Consider the following 26,047-nt stretch of genomic DNA (forward strand, 5'->3'; position numbering starts at 1 on the left):
ATCTGTTAATAGATAACGACTTCGTTTTGGTGGATTCAATTCAAGATATGATCTGGGTCCCACCAACTTACCAGTCCAAGAATATGACAATTTTACCCTCTAAGTTCTTGAAACTCTTCCCTCATTTTTCTCTGTTTCAAAAATTAGTGTAAACAAGGATTTCTACCCTCCAGCAGCCTCTCACAATCTCAATGATTTTGCTGTACAAGGCGGCTTCCTTAGCGGTGGTCGGGCTTTTGTTTGGCAAAGCCTTTCTTTTCTTTTATTACTATTATTCATGCATAATTTTTCCAAAAAATTAACATTAAAATATTTTAATTTTTTTATTTTTTATATCACATTATTAACTTTTTATTATTATTCAAATAAAAAAAATCACTACAAAACAAAATTGTTTTATTTTTTTATACCAAATATTCTTACTAATTTTTTTAGTCCCCAATGTGTAACTCAATCGACTGGGAACTACGCCTTATGAAGCGGAGGTCACTAGTTTGAATCTCTCCTCCCCCTCTTGCGTGGACATGTCAAAATAAAATATAAATAAATAAATAAATTATCTTTTCTATTCCAGCGTCTATGCCAACTTCTACGTTTCTTAAGTGGCTTATTTGACCGCAGATAAATCTCATTCTTATTATAGGTGTATTCGACATTGCGATTTCAAAAATAAATAGTGTCAAATCGTAGATAAAGATGTGTTTTTTTTTAAATGCACAATTTTAAAGGTTAAACTGAAATTTGAAAGGTTAAGTCGTGATTTTACCAAATACTTAACTGAGTTTGTAAAAATTACGTTTTCAAATTACACATTTTAAAATCATTATTTTTAAATCACAAACCCAAATGACCCTACATTCTCACCTATTTGTAGGGTCGTTTAAAATCATTATTTTTTAAAATAATGATTTTTTAAAAATCATTATTTTTTTTCCTTTCTCCCTTTTTACCCCATTTGTAGTGGAAAAGATTAATCTCTTGTTTGCTTGTAATGGCTTTTCTTATTTCGACACTTGTATTTTGTTTGCTTTTTTCTGGAATGTAATTTTAAAAAAAATTAATAATAATGTAATATCGTGTATGAAAGTTACTTCTATTAAGATGTGGTGTAAACTTCATGTTACAGCTTTCAATAAAAAATTGATACATCAAGTAAAAATATAAATTATAATAGACACGAAAACGCGATATTTTTAATTCAAATCAATTTCATAAACTTTTTCATTCATTCTAACTGAATGCTCACCATCTACCATCGAGCCCCCAATGTAAAAGTCTCGAAAACTAACCAAGACAATGGTTCCAATAGCTTTGTCAAAATGTATTTGTGAAGATAAGTGAAATTATTTAGTGTATGCAAAAGATGATATTATTTTTTGGTGTTTCGAGCTAAGATATCTGCTTTTTATTGAAAAGTGCAAAATAATGGATTTGGTTAGGTGCAATCAACGCTATAAAGTTAACTTTACTTTTTTATATTTAAAATTAAATTTAAAACATTAAAAAAAAAAAAAAAAAAAAGTTATGTGTTCTCCTGATTCAAAGTGAATATTATTTTTTAAATAAAACAAAAAAAGAAAATGACCTTAATTTCTCTCATTTAATTTTTATAAAATAATAGCAATCCCGAACCAGGCAGACATTAAGAAAACACTACAAAACACCTATCATTAAAATAAATAAAAAATAATAATAACAATATGGTACGTTATCTAGAAAAACAGCATTGTCCCAAGAAAACATAAAAAAGCAGAGTTGTTCCATCAAACGTGAAACGAAGTGTTCGTACAAATCGAATGGGAAACAAAATCCGATATGTACGTTCTCAGGCAGCAAATCTAGTTGTGTAGTTGAAAGTACAATTGATACTTTCAATTTGTTCCAAACAACTACGTTTATTCCAAGAACACAAAACTATTAGGACTTGTATATTGAAAAGGAGCCACTTTTTCTTCATCTTCTTCTTCTTCTTCTTTTTTTTTAAAAAAAAATGTTATAAAGGGGACCACTTGGGAGGGCAAAGTCCAAATTCTTTTCCTTCTTTCATTTTTTATCTGTTTAATAAGAATTATATATTATTTTGACCTCCCTCAAAATCCACTTGCATACAAGAAAAACACTCTTTTGTTTTTATCATTCTTGAGTTTTCCTTCACATTCTTTTTGATCATGTAAAAAATATCTAATCCACTAGCTTTGGGGTGTAATAAGGCAACACCTAATTTACTTGTAAAATTACACATTTATTTTTATATATAAACAAGAACTTTTTTTATACTCGATTGTGAGATTTACTTACTAAATCTTATACTTACGCAATATTGACGACTTGTCAAGTTATCTGTTTTAATATGATTTTTTAAGGGAGGAAGCCAAGAGTCTATTTTGCAATATCATGTTTGATTGAAATGACTGCTCTTAGATAGAAGCTCCAAGCTTATGATTAATGATAATACATGCACACTTTATGATTTTTAGATATCTCATATTTGTCATTTTCACCTTCCGCTTACATTTACTTTAAGCATGTTAGACGAGTTGTGATGCCCCAAAACATCAAACCCTTAAAAAGAGCATTTACTAAAAAGAACCATTTTATTTTAACAATTCATCATGTTCTATTACTTTCAAAGTATTTTAAATACAACCATAAAAGTGCTACTCATTTTGAGAAAACCTTTTATTTGAAAAACCACCCAAAAACCAAACTTTAGCTTCTGGCCGAACGTTCAATGGGGGACCATCGAACGTTCAAGCTCAACCTTTAGTGTGAATATCTGACTAAGGACCACCACCGAACGTTCGAGCATAATATCGAACACTTGATGTTAGTATGGAAAGTAATTTTAATCTATTATTCATCTTTTCATCTTTATGTACACCCCTCCCCCTATAAATACCACCCCTTCTTCGCCCCAAACTCCACCCCTACACCAGAGAATTAGGATCATCTCCAATTCATTTGAACTGGATAATATTCAATTAGTTATATTTGAAAGGTATTTTTGTCAAAAGTGAAAAGACAAAAATACCCTTCAAGACACAAGAGCTTGTCAAAGCAAGTCGGCGGGGGATAGCTCCGATACCTAAGTCAGAATCCTTGTTGAAAGGAATGACAAACAATAATGCTTGAATTATCAAACTTCAGCTCCCTTACCTGTGGCATGATTCCCGCTATTTATACTAATTGATTTGAGCAGTGGAGGGGCCTACATTTTATCAATCTGTGAGGCAATACTCGCGAGGTGCTCAGGTCGCTGTTGCGATCTATGATGTGTCGCATGTATGGAGCTTGTTGCCCTGACACGGGAGCGACTCTAGATACAGTGACAAGACATGTGCCTAGTATCTGTTGGCGGTGTGTCACCTCTACAAGGTTTACTGTTTTGCGGCTGGGTTGCTCAAGGGGCGGTGAAGAGATAGAAGTCGGCTCGCGTGTTGAGTTGACGTAATTCAGGATAGCATGCTTTTGCGATTAGGGCTGGCAATTTTGACACGACCCGCAAACCCGACACAAACATGACACGAAAAAACAGGTATTGAGTTTGGTCTTATCGGGTTCGAGTCTTAATCGGATCTACCCGATTAAGACCCGGTTAATTTCGTGTCTGGAGGGTCGACCCGCAGACTTGGTTACTGCTCGGGTTTGGTGTGTACCCACCAGATCCGTTTTTTTTTTTAAAAAAAAAAAAAAAAATCATAATCCCTAAAAGTCGTGAATTATTTTTGTGTGTCTTTCATGATTTGTAATTATTTTTGTCTTTCCTCTTATTGCCATTGTACCTATGCAGATAAAGAGTGGCGAGATATAAGAGATCTTATGGGGATTTCTTGATAGCTAACAAAATTAATGATCCAATTTGTAGAGTATAAGCATGTGAGTGAAAATTAATTAAGTTTTATGTGGAAACATATTATAAGAGTAATTGGTTAATATAACTCAATTGAGTCCAAATTCCCAAAGAGTTAATCTCCTCTAAAGTGGTATCAAAACTAGCTTAAGAGCTACCTTCTATGTGGTTGACATTTGTGATTATTGGGTCCAATTCCTTCAAATTAAATTGGTGGTTTGATGCGAATAAGTTGTATAGTTTAAGTTGTTGGAAATGCACAAAATACTTATTGAAATAAAATAATAACAATCTGAAAATTAATTTTTTAAAATTGCTAATTTTGTGAATGTTTTTATTAACAATTGCATTGGTATTAATGTATTATTATTACATTTTTTTTATAAAAAAATTTAGGGTTTAGGGTTTTTTTTATCGGGTCGGGTTAGGTTACCTTTTAAGAGCCCGAGTCATGTCGTGTCGTGTCAGGTCATGTATACCCAATATGACTCGGTTATTTAAAATGGGTCATGTTGGATTACCTGGTTATTTTTCGTGTTACAATCGAGTCAGACCCACTAACCCATTTAGTTAAACGAGTCGTGTTCGTGCATAAATTAATCGTGTAACGAGTCCTTGCGGGTAAGTCGTGTCAAGTACCTATTTTTCCAACACTTTATGCGATTGAAGGACTAAGGGGCGGTGATTAAACATGCCATTTAATGCGTACAAGTCGTTGTTAGAGAAGGCTTCATTTGGTGATTGTTGGTTCGAGATGAAGTGGAGATCTCTACTTGGTCGAGAGGCCACTCGAGAGCTCCCTTTAGTGCTTCTAAGAGCATTCACAATGGAAGAGCTAAATGTTACTTTTATCTAAAATAGCTCTTTAAATGTTTAAAAAACCTCCTACATTGGATTAGTCAAAAGAAAATATAAAATAGATATGTGATTAGAAGAGCTAAAAAAAAAGCTAAATGTAGCAACACTTTTCAAGGGAACTATTTTATTTTTCATTGTTTCTCTCACCTATTTTCTCTTTTTCTCAAATCTTTTTCTAATTTTTCTCTGCATGTTTTCTTTTTTCCAAAACTTTTATTGCTTTTAATAATATTTTAATAGAATAAATAGAAATATAGCTAATCGGATGTAGAGTCGTTTAAAAATGGCTTAACTAAACTAAATAAAAGTGAATTTTGAAAAACTATTTTACATAAAAATATGGTTCCTCCATTGAGAATGCTCTAAACCGGTTGTGAGCGGCTTTGCGAATAGGCCCTTTGACCTTATTTTGTGTAAATAAAAACCTTTTCATCCGATCGATTCGAGAGCCTGACAGTTCGATAATGGGCCTTTGGTGGGCTGACCCACATCCCAACACTGTCGAACATAAAATTGAGGATTAATTGGTAGATTATTCATTTGTGAATGCGTCGGTTCAATTTCAGGATTTGTATTTGGAAGAAAAACATGAGAAATTGACCAAAATAAAAAATGGTGTTAATAGGTTTTCTTTTCTTAACCTTCTTACATTGGTTCCATCCCCATAGCTAAACCCAAATTCTTGATGGAAGAAATCTAAAAAATTGAAGTAAATGATAGAAAATATATTTTGTATGATTTTTTTCCCCTTATTTTTTAAGAGTTGGTTTAAATTAAATTTAAGGTAAAATAAAATGGATTTGATTTGGATTCAATACAAGAAGATATAATTTCTTGGTTTTGCCAACAAGAGGTAGCTCAATCGGCCGTATACCACTTTATGAAACGGAGGTCACTAGTTCGAATTTCTCTTTCCCTTTCTAGGGATGGGCGTTGGCCGGTGTCGGCCAAAGTTGGAAGAAAAAATTGTTAACCGCACTAAAGTCAGTAATTTCACCAACTTTATCGACCAATATGTATTTCCAACATTGAACCACAGTCGGTAATGTCGATATATGAAAAAATTAAAAATTATCGGCGAAATCGGTCAGTAAAGTTGGTTTTGTTAATAAATTTTATTTCGCCTACCGAACCGAAATTGTCAAAATAAAAAAAATTTGTTCCGCCTACCGCCCATTGGTTAAACGGTGTCGGTAGAAGTCGGTTGGCTATCTGTCAGTAGGCAGTGAATTTACCTAGCCCTACCATTTCCCTTGTGTGGACATGTCCAAAAAAAAAAAAAATCTTCGTTTTTTAATTTTTAATATTTATTATTATTATTTTTATTATTATTTTTTAATTTCTTGGTATTTAGATGTGTTGCATATATAATAACAAAAATGAGAGAGAAGGTATAATCTATGTTAAATAATGGAAGTCAAAACCTTCAATTTCCCTTTACCAGCTACCACCACCACCGACGCTAACCCTTTCGTGTTTTATATATGCAAAGGCGTTTCTACGCCAACTCTTGGAGATCTTCGCGGGATCTCTCTCTCGCTCTCTCATCTCAGCAATCGAGGAAAGCAAAAAGCCTTTCCGTTTGATTCCAGCAAAGAAAGAGAAGAGATCAGCAGAGTCGCACAACCCTTTTAGATCTCTCTCTTTCTCTGAGTCTACGGATTTTCCATTTTCTAAAGGAATTGAGTAGAAGGTGCGATGGATTTGCGATCAAACCCTAGAACAGCCACTCGCTCGATCTTCTTCCTTTTAATCCTCCTCAACGCCTTCTTCTTCTTGGCTCTCCACCCCGTCTCGGCTCAGGTTCTCTCTCGCTCTCGCTCTCGTATATTTTATGTGAGTATATAGGTGTATTGATTGTGAGTGATTTGTTTTGTGTGAAATAGGAGTCTGTGATTGAAGCTGAGAAGGAAGAGTCTAGTGGATCCGGAGATCTGGGCCGCCGTGGCAAGGTCAGTCTCACCTCTCTCTTTTGCTCTCTACGGTCTGTTTGGCTGCTGGGAAAATTGACGAGGAATGGGAAAAGGACAGTTTTATAATGTACACCTTGTATGTTGATTCTGGAGAAATGGAAGGTTAAATTGGTTTATTTTGTTGGGGAGAACCGAGGAAATGGAGAGGGAATGGATATCTGAATTATATTGCTTGCTGCTGGTTTGTTTTCAAAACAATTAAAACCATATTATCAACTAAGCCGAAGTCAAATTTTCCAAAACTTAAAGACTCCGTTCTATTCAACTTAAAATGCTTCCAGTTGAACATTTAATAATTCTATTAGAAAGCACCAATTCACAAAATGGTTCTGAATCTGATTCCCATCTAGTTTTTTCATATACTGTGTGTGTGTTTTTTTTATTTTTTTTTTTAAAGTAATTGGTCCCAATGAGGGGGTGGGGAGATACGAAAGTGACCTTTGCTTCATGAGTTGGTCATTGGGTTTTACCTTGGATTGCAAAAAATGGCGGACGAGGACCAAAACCCAGCCAGAGTTTTTTTTGCTTTTACTGTAAGATTTGAGTATGTAGTTGAAGAAAGAAAGGTTAGGGTTGTTCAGCGGCAAAAATGGTAAGTGAGAGAGACTGACTAAATCTAGAAAAGTGCAGAGAGATATGAGAATCAGGTGGGGAGAAGTGAAATATAATTGAAATCCAACCTGAACTAAGTCAACTATTCTCTATTGCTCGCCCAAGTACATTCTTGGTAAATAAGATAATTTATAAAGAAAAGAAAGAAAACGCTAAACAGGCAACACTCATGTATCATTGGAAATATAAGATTTTAAATTTCATTTTCATTTTCATCCTGATGTGCTTTAAGCAACTTTCGTGATTATTTTAAATTTATGATCCCAAGCTTGAATAACTGTTTTTTCCCTACTTTTTACCAAATAAACATAGCCCTAGATGCATGAAATTCTCTTTATGATGATTAGAACTTTCAGCTTCTTTCGTTAATAATATTTTCTCGACAACCCATGTGCCACATGTATGAAGTTCTAAAATTTTGGATTTTAAATGCTTCTGGTACACATAATTTCCTGTCTTTTTGAGAGAGGATTAAGCGTTGTGTAAAACTTGGGTATTCAAATTAGAAGATTTAGTTTATGGTTCTTTTTAATGTATTTGTTATAATAATTATATATTAATTTCTGTGTACAGTTTAATCTGCGTGACCTCGAAACTATTGGGGATAAGACTGGTCTCGATTCTGTTGGTGTCAGTCTCAACTTGAACTCTGAAGGTCTTGGAGTTTTCGATGCATTTTTAGCAAGTTTATCAATGATTCTCGTCAGTGAGGTTGGTGCACTAAATTTTTGGGGGTTATTAGCACAGGTTGTAGCAACTTTTGGTATATAACCTCTCGCATTTATCTTTATTCCTTTTTTTTTTTTTTTTAATAAGTAATCGGCAAATATCATTACGAGCATCACCAACGAGCTCTTTAAAATGTACATTTATCTAAAATTTAGAGAAGATTCTAAAAAGCACCCATTTATCAAGCTCCCCATCCTTTCTCCAAATTAATTCTTGTCAGAATCTCTATCCATATTTGATGCTAGTTTTTCTTTAGCCATTCATTATTTTATTACTTTCATTGTTTTCTCTCCCCATATGTAAACTTGGAAGCCTTTTTTTCTCTTTGGTGGTTAGTTTCAACCAACTAACAATCAATATAAAAATAATATTTAGTTAAAGTAGAGAAATATTTAGAGAGCTGGATATTTGGTGCTTGTAAAAAGTAGTTATATAAAATAACAGAAGTAGATTTTTTAGCTAAAATTTGGCTAAACTTTAGAGAGCTCATTGGTGATGCTCTAAAATTAGTTAAAGCATGAAAATGGACCAAGTCATATTAACAAACAAGTGACAATGCTTGCCTTTTGATGCTGGTTGTATGATATATTTCCTTTCTTTATGGGATTGCTGCTCATTGACTTGATGATTTTTTTTTTCTCTTTAATTGACAATTATGCTCTAGATTGGAGATGAGACATTTATAATAGCGGCTCTTATGGCGATGCGTCACCCCAAGTCAATTGTTTTATCTGGTGCACTCTCTGCCTTGATTGTAATGACAGTGAGTTTAGCCAAGTTTCTCGGAGTACAGTAATTGCTTCATTTCCTTTACCCCTTGCTCTTTTTGTGGTTCTGATGATGTAATCATTTCTTGACGCTGCAATGGAATGGTTCCAGAAACTGCAAAGCACTAATAAGTGAAAAAAAAAAAAGGTGCTCTCTTATTGTTATCAAGATTAAAGAAGTTGTGCATGTCATTAGGTACTTTCCACTGGACTTGGTAGGATTGTGCCAAATTTAATATCCAGAAAGCATACAAATAGTGCAGCTACAGGTATTGTCTTCTGCTTTTTTTTTTTTTTTTTTTTTGGATTTTGTTTTCTTCTTTTGGTCACATAGCCATTAGATTAGTGAAGCATGTAGAAAATTGGCAGTGGTCTTGTAATGTTGACTTAAAATTACTTATGTATAGCTGGCATTATATTCCCTATCACTATCTGGAAACAACGCAGAAGATAATACAATAAACTGTAAATGTATCTATATGCACCATGATGTCTTATTGTGTAGATCATGCCTTGGTTGGCCGAATGTTTTTTGAAAAAGGTACAAGCCAGCATATGAGATGAGGTTAGCACCTGGTTACTATTTGGGACTTAGACAACCTTTGGTGCTGCTTTAACCTGCCTGAAATTATATTTCTTGATGCCTTTTCTTGATTGATTACAGTATGGTGCTTGATAAGATTTGCTGATCAACTGTATTAAACTGTTTTTTTTATTGTCTTTGTTGCGGCTCTACCAATTTTGAATGAACCTTGAATTTGGGTTCCCTCTTCCCAACTTTTGAATTTTATATTGTGTTTTTTAGATTGTGTTTCCAGTTTGTTTATCAAATTATTCTCTGTCCCATATTGTTTGTCCACATAAGAAAAACTAATCTTTTAGAAGGACGGTACTCGATAATTTAAGAGGACATTATTTACTGCATTGCCTTTGAAATAAAAGTAACATAACGAGGGTATTGACGTTTCAAGTTAAGAAAAGGGTAACTTAGGAAAGTTATTGAATTTGTGTCCATTAACTTTTCAAAGTGGATGGTATTTGGGACTTCCCAAAATGGAATAGAGGGCAAACAATATGGGAGTAGATAACATGAGTTGGCATCTGAATGAGGTCAAATGAACCTAAGCTTTCTGTATCGTTTCCATATGCAGTTCTTTATGCATTTTTTGGGTTGCGGTTACTTTACATTGCCTGGAGATCAGATTCAAAATCTTCTCAGAAAAAAGAGATTGAAGAAGTATGTATTTTATGATTCATTTCGAGTTTCAGACTTGCATATATTCTGTTCCATTCGAATAAATGTATGCCTTTCTTTTTTCTTTTTCAATTTCTTGATTAACAAATAAATATCCAATAGCTTGTCTAGACATCTGATTCCACTTTTTGAAATTTATGGATGTCTATTCAAGTGAGGAACTTTTCTTTTCCTTCTTTTTCAGCTCTTACAATTCAAAGAAGTTTTTCAAGTTCTCTATTCTTATAATTTGTTTTTTACTCGCATATATTTTCTAATTTATTACTATTCATTGAAGGATGCTGCATTAAATACCCTGTTCAGGCCTGCACATGCAAATTAATTTTGTTGAATTTGGTACTTTCCTTGCCCTGAAATTGATTTCATATCATGTATTCAGGTAGAAGAGAAACTTGAGGGTGGACAAGGGAAAACAACCTTCCGCCGCTTCTTTTCAAGATTCTGTACACCAATATTTTTGGAGGTATGCCTTGCGCACATGGTTCTTATTTCTCTGAGAAATGTTACGTATACTCCTAAGTGTTCACCCTCAAATGGTTACTCCCTGACATATCAATGAAAATTATCATTGGATGATACATGTACTTCATTATTGTCTCATCCAATGGTGATTTTTACTGCCATGTCAGGGAGTAAGCACTTGAGAGTATGTGAAGCACTCAACTATTTCTTTATGACATTATAAATGCTGAAAGTGAGATTCTTATATTTATGTTCTTTATTAATTCAACATTTGCAGTACATATAAATTATATATGATCTTTCTACCTAAAGAACAAATAATTAAAGAAGGGTCCCTGGGCATGATTTTTCATATTCTGATGTGTATTCAACTGAGTCTTTTAGGAGTTATTTGTTTTTAAGTCTTATGTTGACTGTCGTGGCTGAAAAGAGTTCTGTTTCACTGTTTGCAGGCATTCATATTAACATTTCTAGCAGAATGGGGAGACCGTAGCCAGATAGCAACAATTGCTGTAAGAATATTTTTTTGGGCTCTTTCCTCCATTTGGTTCATTTGTGGCTCATTTTACATTTATTCACGGTTATTGCCCTTCATGAATGAATTCAGTTTGTTCCTCTGTACTCCCTTATATGTGTTTTTATTTTGGTTCTTTCATTCGAGTGTGGAACTATTCAAAAATAAGTTTTGATATTAAATTTTTATTGTCATTATATGGATTCTTAGTGTGTGATCATGCTTACTTTACAAGATATATGATTAAGGACAATTATAATGTAAGAAAGCTATAGGTTAAAGTAGCAGTTTTTTCTTTGACAGAATTAAGTGGACCTAGGAATAATATTTATGTGATCCCACTTTTTCTTCTGCGGACAGTGTCTGATTCAAAAAGATTGTTAAAAGAAAAAGAACTTCTGTATAGCGGTTTTGTTTGTTTGTGTTCAGCACCCATGTGCTCCCTTATATGATTAGCTATCAACTCCAAACTTTGCTGCTTTTGGTTTTGAGATGTAAAAGGATAAGTTATGAGGTGCCTATTTCCAAATAAGTTTGTTTTAATTTTTTTTCTTTCTGTTAAGAGTTAAGTTTGGATCTAGCCTAAATACTCAAATTGCAAATGAGTGGTAGTGTAGCGTAGGCTCTCTGGAATGCCAAATTTGGGTGGGCTTTTGGGAAGAATGGAACCATTTATATATATATATAAAAAGGAACGGAGTATACTGACTTGGAAATACCCAATGGTTATATATATGGGGTACTTCATTGACTATTTTATGTAACGGTCAACATATTTAGCAGTTATGAGAGTTATACTTGCATCAAAAGTCATCATATGCAAATTTTGAACAGAAGTGGCTTACCTCTCTAGTTTGGTAATAGAACACTCGTTCCTCGCCATTGAAATACTGTCAGTGTATGTAGTAATGGAAAATGTTTTATTTTGGGCATTCTTGATTTTCAAAGTAGATTGTTTTCTTGTGGAACACTTGCCTTTCATATCCATATAGATCTGATCCTACAGAATGTGTTTGTTTTCTTTTCATATTCAAAGAATCCTGTAGTATTTGCTTGAATTTTGCCGTGTCAAGTCAAATTTTGGAAATTTAAAGTTAATTTAGTTTCTAATATTTTTTGGACAATGACTTCTGGTTCTGCAGCTGGCTACACACAAAAACGCCATTGGAGTGGCCGTGGGTGCCACAATAGGACATACCATCTGCACCTCATTGGCAGTGGTGGGAGGAAGCATGCTAGCATCTAAGATCTCACAACGCACGGTTGCCACAGTTGGAGGGTTGCTGTTCCTCTGCTTTTCACTGTCTTCCTATTTCTATCCGCCCTTATAATTGTGAAATCGTAGGCTAACCTGATTCTTTTAGAGCATCAAGTCTCTTCATTAGAACTTTCTCGTTTTTTCTTTTTTTTTTGGGAAGGTGTGGGTTGTTGTATTCAAAAAAAAAAAAAGGTATGATACAAACTGATACCAAATTTTTTTCATTATATATATATTTTCGAAAAATTAGTTTACCGATATATGTTTGGCTCATGAATTCCAAAAATCTTTAGGTAAATCCAAAGAAACTTCTTCCTCAATGCACCCAATGCCAAATAGTTGTCAAAAAGCACAAGCCAGAAGCAAGATGGCTATGGCAAAACCAAAATTGAGAAAAAAGTGTTTGATGATTAGAGTGAGGCTATTTCCTCAACTGTTGCGATCGGATATCATGAAGCATCATCAGGTGTTTGTAGTTTAGGGTAATATTGATGCGTGTATTTATTCTTCGAAGTGTCTATTTTTAGGACGTATCCTTCAACCTCTTCAAGGGCATTAATTATATGATCAAACTTTTTATTAACAATTAAGATTTATGGATTACCGTTAGAATCTATTGCAAGGCTTAACATTACCAGAAATCTCAGCCCAAATCTTGGGTATTATTCAACGGTGTTTACGTTAAATCTGTGGTAATAACAAAGAAGGTGGCGGCGGCTCTGGCTCTCGCAATAATATGAAGAGCAAAATACAAGTTTTTAGATCTCACCACTGCACTTGAAGTTTCAATATTTTCCAATTTTTTCACTTTGTTTTAATAATATAGATGGAAAAAATAAAAACTGAGAGAATGTTCAGAATTAAAAAAAAAAAAAAAAAAAAAATTGGGTTATAGATCCACCCCGAAGGGTGGGGAGCCTTAACCGGATGTGTGGATAACAGGAAAGCCCGAAGGCCGTTCCCGTCCCTGTCAGGGGAGATGCCAACCATCTCTCCTTTCTACGAACACAATCGCTAGATTGCAAAATATTGGTTATAAAGTGTTTATTATTTCTCTATACTTTTGATATGGGACAGTCAGTGCTGGAACTCTACACCTTCCCTTTCACTTTACCAAGCACAATCACCGACGCTACCATTTCGTGTTTTGTATGCCAAGGCTTTTCTACGCCAACTCTTGGAGGAGATCTTCGCAGGATCTCCCTCTCTCTCTCTGTTGGATTTCAGCAACGACAGAGAAGAGAGTAGCAGAGTCGCACAACCCCTATCAGCTCGCAAACCTCTTCACAAAGTCACGTTCTCTGGGGCGATTCGTGATCTTGTTTTTAAATTTAAGTTGGTCTCTCACACTTCACATTGAAGTTTGAGGAGCCATTATATTATATAAAGTGTTTGTTCTACATGGGTTATATATGTATGTATTTGTATTATTGACCTGTATATATAGAGGCTCTTTCTGTACATTATTAAATGTGATTCAATATACAACCTTATTCTTATTATTGACCTTATTTGGTTTGGATATCGAATATATACCTATATATTTTTTACTAATAAAGATTATTTTTGGTAATAAAATCAAAAATAAATATCTAATCATTATGTTGAGTAAAAATCCGACAATCTATACAATTAATAATTAATATACAATTATATATTTAAAAAAAAACAAAAATAATGCAATGAAATTTTTTTCTATTTTGTTTCTACATCCTATCATTTAGTTCATTTAATTCAACTATAACATATAATATTATGTTATATACATATTAAAGTGATTAAACATAATAATACATAATTTGATTTGTATTATTTGTTTCCTTATTTGATTTTGATATTAATAATACTTAATTTATTGAATAATTTATACATGGAAAACTCTTCAAATATAATTAAACGCCATTAATTACGCTAATTTAATGAACCGGTTTTTAAAGTAAAAACCGGTTTACTCTTAAAAAACCGGTTTAGCATTAAAATAAAAAGGATTCACGCCACATGTTGTAATATTAAAGCACTTCTGAGAGTGATTCGGCATATATATATATATATATATATATATATATGATTTTATATGGATCTGTACGCAAATTCTATCTGGTTGATTTTGGGTTTCCATGAGCGAAGGGGTATATGCCTCCTTATCGCGGGGTAAGGTATCATCTACAAGACTTTCGAAGTGCAGGTGACCCCGCTGAGTTTAAGGAGCTATTCAATTACCGACACTCATCACTATGAATGGCGATTGAGCGTTGCTTCGGTATTCTTAAAAAGCGATTTCATGTGCTCACCGCAATGCCAAAGTATAAAGTTTGTCGCTTGTTGTGCATTGCATAACTTCATTCGTTTGGCTGATCGCGACGATGCTTTTTTCCATTACACTCAACACTTTGACTTTTCTGAAGGATCTGTAATTGCTATGGCCAACACTAGAGATGCAATTACTCAATTGATGTGGGATAACAGACCACAGCCGTAGAAATGACTGGTATATATGAAGTTCAACTGAAATATGCTAGTCATAATTATGTTATGTGTGTAATCTAGTTTGGAGAAGGCCGGGACTTGTTTTCTTCATGTTTTGCATACCGATGCAATGGCATGATATTTTGTGTATGTCCAGGTTGTGTGTCCCATTAAACCGACGGCTATGTTTGTGCCACTTTTAACCTACAGTGTGAATGTATTCACACGCTTATGTAATATGCAGACTTTCATATGAATGTATTTGTACTAATTAAATTGTTTTGTAGTTATCTTTTGAACTCTAATATTATTGCTGTGGTTTATTACAATTTAATATGGTAATAGTTTGATGATTACAATTGATTTTTTGGTTACGCGGTTTGATTGAAGTTAGATGGAGCCACCATTTTGTCCTTGTGGGGCTGGACGAATGAGACTTTTGCTGGCGAAAGCGCATAGAAATTACGGGTGGTGATTTTACCACTGTCCATGTTGGAAGATACGTTATTCAAGCTACGTTGACCGTTGATGAGTGTTTTTGGTATAGTCAAATTGCATGTTACATGAAGCAAAGTATTTGTGTTGTGATTATAACTATAGACTATAGTAAGTATCAATGCATTTACTGTATGAGCTAATAATATGTTTACCCACATTTACAAAACATACTAGAATGTGTTCAACTCATGAGTTTATATGTGTTTTTTTTTTTGTTTTTCGTAGTATTTGTTAATGTTTATGTTCTAGTTTTTTTTTCTTCTTATTATTATTTTTTTAATACTGCTGTCTTTAAATTTACTCGCAGAATCATAAGGGGGGGTTTCGTGATTCCTGTGGGAGGATGAGTACCCGATGGAATGAACACACGTAATGCAGAACAACGAGGATATTTTGGCCGATGAGTCTGCTAGGGGACTAAATGAAGAGGTGGAACAATTGGAATACTTTGGAGAGGATACAGATGCGTTAGGAGTGCGCCTGCGTGGGAAGCGATCCACATTTATGCATGAGGCTGAGAGTTCGGTTGAGCAAGAACGTTACACAGCCGCTAGCAACAGGAGCATGTTTATGTTGTTTGGATGCTGTGATTGTGGAAAAATTACAGTTGTTTTGGGTTGCTTTATCATACTAGTTGTTCATGGTTGACTTCATGCTGCATTCCCATGTACTGTATAATGGAGTTTCTTGGGGGGTTGGAGGGCATAACTTAGTAATGAAGTTAATTTGTGTGCAAGTTAGCACACACTTTTGGACATTAATATGTACGCATTAAACCAGACGAGGTGTGACGTGAACATTAAATAGTAGGTTGCTTTAATATGTGTTTGATAAAATATTGTTTTTTGTGTCATCCCTGATGTGGGGGTTGCTAGACTTAAGCTAGCAAGGGGTTTAATTGAAAAATATTTGTTCTTAGGATTGAGGTGTGCACAATAGTTATTTTTTCAAACCACTATGAGCATGTTTGAGATTGTATTTAAAGGGTCTAAAAGTGCGTTTAACACTTAAAAAGTCCGTTTGAAGAAAAAAGTACTAGTTTGATAAAAAAATTAAATGCGCTTTTAAGAGTTCAAAAAGTTGTAAAATGACCAAAACGCACTATTGGCAAAAGTTTAAAGTTTTTGCCAAAAAGTGTTTTTTGAGTTAAAAGTTCTATTTTTCAAATACAATTCCAAACATGCTTTAAATCCCCTCAATTTCAGCAATGCAAACCACAAAACACACCCAAAGTGTACGGATGACACCAAATTTGATCCCAATGCTGTACAAAACTGAAGCCCAAAAACCTGCCTTGGTTTCGTAACGACCCAAAACTAGTCTGAAACCAAATATAGAGTCTGTTTGAAATTGTGTTTGAGAAATAAAGTTTTTGAATCAAAAGAATACTTTTGAGCAAAAACTTCATTTTTATGGTCTGTTTGGGATTGCGTTTGAGGGGCCTATAAGTGATTTTAACATTCAAAAAGTCCGTTTAAAGAAAAAAATATTCGTTTGGCAAAAAAAATTAAAAGCGCTTTTAAGGTCCAAAAAGCCTAAAAATGACCAAAAAACACTTTTAGCAAAAGCTTAAAAATGAAGCTTTTACCCACAAGCTCTTTTTAACTTAAAAGCTTTATTTCTCAAACGCAATTCCAAACATGCTCTTAAGATTTTACCAAAAGTGCGTTTTGACAATTTTTAGGCTTTTTGGACCCTTAAAAGCGCTTTTAATTTTTTTACCAAATAAATATTTTTTTCTTCAAACGAATTTTTTGAGTGTTAAAAATACTTTTAAGTTTTTAAAACGCAATCCAAAACCGGCCCTAAACCCACTTCCAAATAAGCCGAAAGGATTTCACGCGTGTTTTCATTTCATTTTCAACATTTTCACTTTACCTCTTTCTCTCTCCCCCAAAACGCTGCCTTTCTCCCTCAACCGGCCGGCCACTGCCGCCACCACTAAGCACTGACGCCGAACACCATCCAGTGCCTCCGCTCACCACCAACAGTGCCGGCACCCACCATCCGGTGCTTCTCTCCCCAAACGCTACTCTTTCTCTCTCACCTTCCGCCCACCACAACCCACACCTTCCGCCTCCGCCCACCACCGGCACCATAGCGTCAAACACATCAAAACCATTTCACTTCCCGTTCAGCATTTTCGTCTCCTTTTCTCAGCGTCAAAAACATATCCCCATTTCTCTCAGCCATCGTTCTCCACCGTCAACAACCACTTACTGTCGGCGATGCAACGTTCTCTCCCTCACGCTCATCCCTCTCTCTCTACTAAGCGACACATTACAACTGACATGCACGCCTGTTTGACTAAAAGGGTGTTGGTTCGACTCCGTATAGCTGCAGTTTCTTTAAAAACTACCGCACTCTGGGCTTGAAAGAGTCTTAATACTTTCAGAGCATATTGATGACTACGAAGCAATAGAATCTGATGATGCTGGATTGGTTACAAATGTTAAACAATGAGATGGACTTGTCTAAGCTTATGCTTTAGCTCAACTGCATTTTCCAGACCATCCCACTTTTTCTCTCTGGTTTCCTTAACCACAAGTCGTCTATACCAGTCCTACTGGTACCACTCTTCACCATACCATTATTCAACAAATGAGTCAGCTGTTGGCGTCCTTCATGCCAAGGCGGTCAAGAGTGGTGCTTTCCAAAATTTGGACGTGGGTAATCATATTTTGAATGTCTCTGTGAAATCTCAAGATTTTGATTATGCACAGAAGTTGTTTGATGAAATTTCTGACAAAGATGTTCGTACTTGGACAATTCTTATGTCGGGCTACGCACGAATTGGGGCGTCTAGAATGGTGTTGGACCTCTTTAACGATATGCAAATTGAGGGTGTTCGTGCAAACCAATTTACATTGTCAAGCGTTTTAAAGTGTTGTTCTAGTGGAAGTGATCTCCGAATGGGTAAAGGAATTCACGGGTGGATATTAAGAAATGGGATTAATTTGGATGTCGTATTGGAGAACTCTGTTCTTGACTTTTATGTCAAAAGTGGGGTATTTGATTATGCAGAAAAATTGTTTGAATTAATGGTTGAGAGAGATATTGTGTCCTGGAACATAATGGTTGGTGCAAATTTGCTTGTTGGAGACATGAAGAAGTCTCTAGGTATGTTCAGGAGTTTACCCAATAAAGATGTTACAAGTTGGAATACGATCATCGATGGGCTAATGCGAAATGGATATGAAAGAACCGCATTGGAGTTACTATACGAGATGGTGAAGAATGGACCAGAGTTCAATAAAATTACTTTTTCCATAGCTTTGGTTTTGGTTTCTTCTTTATCCATCATGGACGTAGGGAGACAAATTCATGGCCTTATTTTGAGGTATGGTTTTCAAAACGATGGGTTTGTAAGGACTTCACTTATAGATATGTATTGCAAGTGTGGGAAAATGGAAAAGGCATCCATAATCTTCAGAAAAATGCCTCTGGCCTGTGTGAGAGAAAAAAATTCCAAGTTTATTTCTGATGAATTAACGACAGAAATTGTTTCTTGGAGTTCAATGGTTTCCGGGTATGTTCGGAACGGTGAGTATGAAGATGCTTTGAAAATGTTTATCTCTATGGTCCGAGAACAAGCTGAAGTGGACAGATTTACTGTCACAAGCATTATCTCTGCATGTGCTGATGCTGGGATTTTGGAACTTGGTCGTCAGATCCATGCATATGTTCAGAAAGTTGGTCACACAATAGATGTTCATTTTAGTTCCTCGTCAATTGACATGTATGCTAAGTGTGGTTGTTTGGATGATGCTTGGACAGCTTTTAAGGAAACTGTTAATCTGAATGTTGTGTTATGGACTTCAATGATAATTGCTTGTGCTTTACATGGGCAAGGGAGGAAAGCCCTTTGTCTTTTTGACCAAACGATGCATAAGGGGATTAAACCAAATGAGGTTACTTTTGTGGGGGTTTTAAGTGCATGTAGCCATGCAGGGCTGCTTGAAGAAGGTAACAAATATTTCAGGTTGATGAAAGAAGTTTATGGCATCAAGCCTGGAGTTGAACACTTTACTTGTATGGTTGATCTTTATGGTCGAGCTGGTCATTTGGATAAGGCAAAGGAGTTCATTCGTGAAAATGGTATCTCTCACTTGACTGGGGTTTGGAAATCATTTCTATCTTCTTGCAGACTTCATAAAAATATTGAGATGGGAAAGTGGGTTTCTAAAACACTTCTTCAGCTTGAACCTTTAGATTCAGGACCTTATATTTTGTTGTCAAACATGTGTGCCACCAGTGAGAGATGGGAAGAGGCAGCTAAAATGAGGAGCTTGATGCAACGGAGAAGGGTTAACAAAGTCCCTGGTCAGTCTTGGATCCAACTGAAGAATCAAGTCCACACTTTTGTAATGGGAGATAGGTCACACCCACAAGATACAGAGATATATACATACTTGGATGAGCTGATTGGAAGATTGAAGGAGATCGGATACACATATGATGTGACGCTTGTGATGCAAGATGTAGAAGAAGAACAAAGGGAAGTGCTTCTTGGTTATCACAGTGAAAAACTTGCAGTTGTGTATGGCATCATTAGCACAACTTCTGGAATGCCTATTCGGGTAATGAAGAACCTTCGGGTTTGTACTGACTGTCATAATTTTATCAAGTATACTTCTGAGCTTTTGCATAGGGAAATAATTGTGAGAGATATTCATCGATTCCATCACTTTAAGCATGGCCACTGCTCTTGTGGAGATTACTGGTGAGCAAAATTTGGGTATCTCGGGTATATAGTCTTGCAAGTCATAAATCATTCTAGTGACAATCTAGATTCAGTCGCCATAATTGGAAGCACTTCACTTGTATGTATTTGAACCATGGAATGGAGCTAGTAACAATCTAATAGAGAAAGAATGGAGCTCACGTTCTATAATTCTTCAAGTCAAGCTTCCTAGTCCTCTCTTATTCATCTTGAAAACGCAGGTACCTTTCAATATCTTGGGATTTTTTTTTTTAATTTTTTTGTTTCTACTACTATTTGATGGTGAAGTATAATATTGTAAATGCTTTCTTCCTCCCTCCCTGAATAGGCCACATTTTTAGTTTCAGGTTCCTGAAATTTGTGCCCATTACTAAAAAGTCAAAAGCAATTCGTGCTCATTTTCCCAGAATAGCCTCCCAATACTACTAAATAGAAGTTATAAAGAAATCTTTTTTTTTTTTTTTTTTTAAATGAGAACTACAATGTAGGACAAAAAATAGAAAAGTGAAAAAGTGAGAATGCATTTAATGCAATCTTCTTAAATTTTCTTATCTCTTAAATGGGACTATAATTTCATGACAAAAAGATTATTATATGTAGTTTTTTTTATTGGTAAGTTACATATGTATCCATAGGGATGGTAACATGTTGGGGTAGGACTTGTAAGGTTGGGAAAAAGGGATGGGGAATCAGTGGACCATCTTCTTATTTATTGCGAGGTTGATTGTGCCATTTGGAATATTTTCCTCAGTCGATTTGGGTTATGCCTAGATGAGTATTTGATTTGTACGCTTGTTAGTGGACTGCCGGTAGCACTCGGAGTGCTGCGGTATGGAATATGGTGTATTCATGCTTTTTGTGGTGTCTATTGGAGGAAAGGAAAGATAGAAGTTTTGCGGACCACGAGAGGACTTTGGAGGAGGTTAAGTCTTTATTTTTCAACATTTTGTATCTCTAGCTAGCTACTTATGTTTCTCCTGTGGTGATTAGTTATCATGATTTTCTTGTTCTTTTTAATACTTTATATCTCTAGACAGTTGCTTATGTTTATCTTATGGTGATTAGTTACCATGATTTTCTTATTCTTTTTATCTCTACTAGTTAGGTGGCTTCTCTTGTATACTTTCTGTGTATATGGGGCACCTTACACTTTTAATGATTATCTCAATTACTTAAAAAAAAAAATGTTGGGATAGGATGGGGGACCCGATTCCTCGTCCTCGTCTTTGTCCACACCAAGTTAAACCATTCCCAGTCCCACCTTGTCGTTGCATTGGGTATGGGTGGGGATAGGCAATCTTATTAGGCATAATATTATCATAGTAGTGTGGTTTTACACGTGTAAAAATTCTACGGAATTAGTTAGTCATGTTCTACTTCTCTGTCTAGTTCCTAGAGAACTATGGTTGTCAGTGTTCTCAATCATTTGGAGTATAGAGGGTGATGCCAAAGATAGTTATGAGTTGTTTGAAGTGTTGGAAAAGGAAATTTGACCGGCACGAAAATTTACTGTCTAGAACACCATTCCACTTTGTCTTATGTGAACTGTATGGAGAGATTAAAATAGTCGGAATTTTGAAGGGGTTGAGCATACAATTCTAAAGCATAAATATTCATTCTTGAGAGTGGTGTTTGATTGGATGTCTGCTTTTGACAGTTCTTACATGATTGTATGAATTCCAGATTGTAAAACATTACCGGAACCCTTGTACACTTCTTCCATTGTACAGCGTCTTTTGAGGCATATTCTGTCTTTCACTCTTCTGTTCTGTTGTTGTGTACATGTAAGAAGGATTAACAAATCCCTCTTTCTTTCTTTTCCTTTTGGTTTGACAAGACAAGTAGTAATGAATAGTGCCAGAAAAGAGGGCATAACCCATGTAGAGGGTAGGGATACAGTAGAAGCCCTTGGAAAAGCAGATCATACTGTTAAGCTTCACGCCTCCAAAGAATCTGAGTACAAATAAGAATGATCCAATCAACCAATTACCAAAACTCTACTCCCTCAAACCACTTTCCAAGTTAAACCAATCCTCTCTACTTCAAACCTTTCTGTGAGCCATGAATTCTATCTTTGAACTAGGCGTTGCCCTGGGCTTCTCCCACCAAATAAGTCATCAACTCCAGTAATCCATCAACTCAAGCCATTGCCAGAGTCTTCAGCAAGCTGTCATCTCTACCACTAATTAGAGATTACTAAGTACGCCATACAAAACAATAGCACCAGAGACCACATCTCATTTTCAAGTTAGGCACTTTTAAAGGAGATAATCCTGTCTTTTTGTTCCTTTACATTTACGAACTTAACATGTGCTACTTTTCTAGCCAAGTTCTCTTCTTCATTGTTCAGTGGCAAGAGAGCCCTCTCTTTTCAGATAAATGGGTGATGCCAAGGACTTTAGTTGAGTTGCTCGCATGTTGGCAAGGAAGGTTTGGTCATAATAAGAGCAACAAAATTTAGAATGTGATTCCGTTTTGTGTAATGTGAACAATTTGGAGACAAAGGAATAGTTGAACTTTTAAAGGGGCTGAGCTTTCATGGGTTCTCATAAGTCTTTGTTCTTGAGATCATTATATAATTGGATGACCGCTTTATGCAGTATTCATTCTACTACATTTTTATATTTTTGACCTTCTGAACTTCAGATTGTGACTTCTAGGAGTTGCTCTTGCCATCCCGTGTTCTTGTGCATTCTCCTGTTATTGATGTATTTATTCTCCCAACTGCATGCTTGTACAAAACCTAGGACTTGAAAGACCTCCATCTCTCCCAGTGGCCCTTCTAATTGGTCACCATGGCCCCTTTATCACAGCTGTTTTGAAAAAATCAGGGAATACAGTTTTTAGAGGTTCTTTCACCACTCTCAAAAAAAAAAAAAAAAATTCTCCCATGCTCTGTTTTGAAGTGGACATTCTAAGTAAATACATTCTACGTTTGTTTGTATACTTGGTCCTTTTTTTTTTTTTTTAATTTTTAATTTTATTATTATTATTTTTTTTTATGGTTAGGTTATCCATGTTCAGTTCAATCAAGAAAGAATTTTGATATATTTAGATTCCAATCCCGAAAATTTTAGTGGTTCTCTTCTCATTCCTTCTAATTTTTAGTTTGTTCATTTCTAATATAATTCAGAAACTTCTGAGCATAAAAAAAATCCGATCTAATTTCAGTAAAGAGAAAAAAAATGAATTGTACTATTTAATGGAGTAAGTCAAGGGTCAATAATAGACCATTGAGGCATCAGATAGATTTTAAGACCAAATGGATAGTATTTTCCAAGTATTTCTTTGGAAAATTCAACTGATATATGTTTTGAGGGATTGATGGTAGAGAAACCTAATTTTGAAATGCAGATTTAAAGTCCTGGTAGGTTCTCGGTGGATTTGCTTTTATTTGCAGCAAGTTAAAAGTTTGACATGATAGAAGCATGCAACTATCAGGAACGAACAGGTCCACTTGGTTCTAATGGTGACAGTTTAGAAGTTTGAAACTGTGTATCTTAAATCATAGAATTAAGTTTGACAGTTTAGAAGGACTAGATGTTTCTTCTTATTGCTTGAGTATTACATGGTTTTCAGATATAATGTTTAGCATGTGTTTGACTCTATTAGAATATAGTTTTTATATGTTTTCCTTAGAGTTCGATTGGTGTAAATATACATTCCTCTTGTTATTTTATTCATTATTTTCATATCTTAAAATTTTATGAAAAGCTTCCAGTGAAAATGTCTATGCAAAGGAATAACAACATAATAAAAATTATCTATAATATTATATGCTGAGCAAATTCTCTTAATTTTTCAATTATGATATATCTCAAATTTTGTTTGGCCATTTAATTTGTGTTACTGATTATACATGCTATTCTATGGTATTATAGTCAACTATAAATTGTCTTCTGACAAATTACAGATCAATAATTCCAGAACTAACAGTGAGAAACACTCAATGTTAGGTGGGGTGGGGAAGGAAAGGAAGCAGACTGTTTTCATATCTCCCATGCTCTGGATTTGATATGATTGCGGTTAACAAAATAGAATCTGAGGTGAGTAATTGAAACTTGAAAGCTTCTTCCTCTCAAAAGTATCAAATGGTTTTCTAATGGTACTGTTTTTCTGGTTGAAGTCGAAGTCCATGTAACTTGTACTATAATCAATGGAAGATAAAAGGATCGACAGAGAGTGTGATGGTTTCAGTCATATTATTGGTACTCTTTTCTTTTTCTTTTCTTCTTCTCAAATTATCCCTAGCAGCAAACGAAAAAGGACTTGAGTTTTTAATTTTGATAATCAAGTATCTAAGTTTTTTCCCATTGACAATTAAGGATTTGAGTTTTGGTCATTTGACAGATAAGGACTTTTCGTTAATTTCCTTCAAATTTTAACAGTGGAAGTGTTAGCTGTAATCTTTTCCTCATAAGACCAATAAAGTTGCGCCATGTGTACCAGAAAAAAAAGGCCCCAAAAATTTTTAAAAAGTGAAAGAACAAAAAAAAAAAAAATTCCGCCTTATTTGTGGTGCACGTGGCGCAATTTTATTGGTTTTATGTGGGAAAAGATACAACTTTAACTTAATTTGTTAAAATCTAAATGGAAAAATTGAGGAAATGACCTATTTGTGAAATGGTCAAAATTCATATCTTAGCCAGAACTCAGATCCTTAATTGTCAAACTAAGAAACTTAGAACTTTGCCTGTCATGAGGTCAAAATTTAATAGGGTACAAGACAATTTCCCTTGAAAATATGCATGTTTTTTGTTAACCATTAGCCCTTTATTGGTGAAGATGGTAGTCACATATTAATATATTAATTCATTATATATATACACACACATAAGAGGGAATTGTATTGGTGGGATCAGTAACTTATGGCATTGGGATTGCTTTTGTCCTTTTTCTGTTTTCTCCAGTTTGGTAGCATCTCTTTATAAATTCTTGTTTGGGTTTTATTAACTTCAAAAAGAGAAAACAAATCTGTTTTTCAATCAATTTTAGTGCTGCACTGAAAACAACTTTTTTCTGTGAGATTTGGTAAGCAGTAAGCTATATATATATATATATATATATATATATATATACTTTATCCAAAAAGATGAAGAAGAAAAAAGAAGGAAGGTTTTGTTGATATGTGGAATTGCTTTATATGTATGTAGGTGGAAGCTGTTGGAATAGTCTTATCAATGAAAATGAACATTTGAAAACACTCTTTTCTTTCTCTGTGTTTCTAACTGGAATATGTTGTTTTTTTTTTTTTTTTTGGGGAAAGGGAAATATGTTGTTTTGTATTTCTTTCTTTTTCCTTTTGTTTGGTAGAATCGTACACAACCAGGATCTCGTAATTATATAAACCCAAAAAGAAAAGACGAAGTATGGGGATTAAAGAGTCTAGTCCCATTATAATTCCATCTACCACATTCTTTAATGGGTTTAGTGGATATTTACTGAAAAAAAAATAATAATAAAAAAAAATCAGTTTATATAGTTCATTGGGAGAGCAGTTGCATAGGCCTCCTTATGAATGCATGTGACCTGTTGTAAAGTTAACTTAAATATCATTTACTTTTGGCTGTAACGTATGGATTAATTATAAATGACATATGACACATATGCCACATGTGTTTACTTTTTTATTTTTTTTGGCGTGGTTCTCAGCCAATTGAGCTACCACTTGGAGACGTATTTACTGTTATGTAAAGAGGCATGTTATACGATCATCTTTAAACCATCTTTTTTGCTTTTCTTTTTTACAAATTCAATGGATCAATTATTAAATTTTTGGACTTATGTGGACGACACACAAATTCAATGATGGATTCATTCATTTACTATGGAAATAGTTAAAAAATGGTTAAAGAAGAATGAATTCTATAATCACTCTTATCTAAATTAAACACAATTACGGGTGCTTAATAATTTATTCAAAATAGGGAATAACGGGGTGGAATCAAATATTTAGAATTGATTCTATTATAATTCCTTCTCTTTCTTTTTTTTGAACAAAATTCTATTATAACTCTCATTCCTTAACAAGAGAGCGACAAATAAATAAGGTAACAATTCTGATTAAGGATCATTGACCTAC

At 34.6% G+C, this 26,047-nt stretch overlaps 1 protein-coding gene, 1 non-coding gene and 1 pseudogene across 7 annotated transcripts; 2 read left to right on the forward strand and 1 right to left on the reverse strand.

The window, feature by feature from the left end:
* The first annotated feature begins 6,112 nt into the window (after positions 1-6,112).
* LOC132170213 (GDT1-like protein 4) lies at positions 6,113-12,532 on the forward strand. The gene is made up of 9 exons (XM_088516995.1): positions 6,113-6,511; positions 6,595-6,660; positions 7,867-8,004; positions 8,687-8,785; positions 8,986-9,058; positions 9,941-10,026; positions 10,424-10,507; positions 10,959-11,018; positions 12,163-12,532. The coding sequence occupies exons 1-9, from the start codon at positions 6,407-6,409 to the stop codon at positions 12,349-12,351; spliced, it is 900 nt and encodes a 299-aa protein (XP_088373121.1). The 5' UTR covers positions 6,113-6,406; the 3' UTR covers positions 12,352-12,532.
* Positions 12,533-13,155: 623 nt separating this feature from the next.
* On the reverse strand, positions 13,156-13,287 carry LOC148587926 (U6atac minor spliceosomal RNA). Its single transcript, XR_015910925.1, has one exon. It is a non-coding gene; the product is annotated as a U6atac minor spliceosomal RNA (small nuclear RNA).
* A 3,833-nt stretch (positions 13,288-17,120) lies between these two features.
* On the forward strand, positions 17,121-24,165 carry LOC148587927 (pentatricopeptide repeat-containing protein At5g04780, mitochondrial pseudogene; annotated as a pseudogene). Of its 5 annotated transcripts, none has more exons than XR_015912190.1 (3): positions 17,121-20,186; positions 20,765-20,887; positions 23,879-24,165. The product of XR_015912190.1 is annotated as a pentatricopeptide repeat-containing protein At5g04780, mitochondrial pseudogene, transcript variant X2 (transcript). The 5 variants fall into 5 exon arrangements; XR_015912194.1 differs by having other exon boundaries at positions 23,922-24,165; XR_015912191.1 differs by lacking the exon at positions 20,765-20,887 and having other exon boundaries at positions 23,879-24,011; positions 24,092-24,165.
* Positions 24,166-26,047: the final 1,882 nt, after the last annotated feature.

The sequence above is a fragment of the Corylus avellana genome, chromosome 1 (assembly GCF_965113065.1).
Source record: "Corylus avellana chromosome 1, dhCorAvel1.hap1.2, whole genome shotgun sequence".
Taxonomy (NCBI): domain Eukaryota; kingdom Viridiplantae; phylum Streptophyta; class Magnoliopsida; order Fagales; family Betulaceae; genus Corylus; species Corylus avellana.

Excerpts from the sequence above, each read along its gene's own strand:
- LOC132170213 (XM_088516995.1), top strand. The coding sequence starts at position 6,407 with ATGGATTTGCGATCAAACCCTAGAACAGCCACTCGCTCGATCTTCTTC. Across the intron at positions 6,661-7,866 it reads ATCTGGGCCGCCGTGGCAAG|TTTAATCTGCGTGACCTCGA; the intron begins GTCAGTCTCACC and ends TTCTGTGTACAG. Across the intron at positions 11,019-12,162 it reads GCCAGATAGCAACAATTGCT|CTGGCTACACACAAAAACGC; the intron begins GTAAGAATATTT and ends CTGGTTCTGCAG.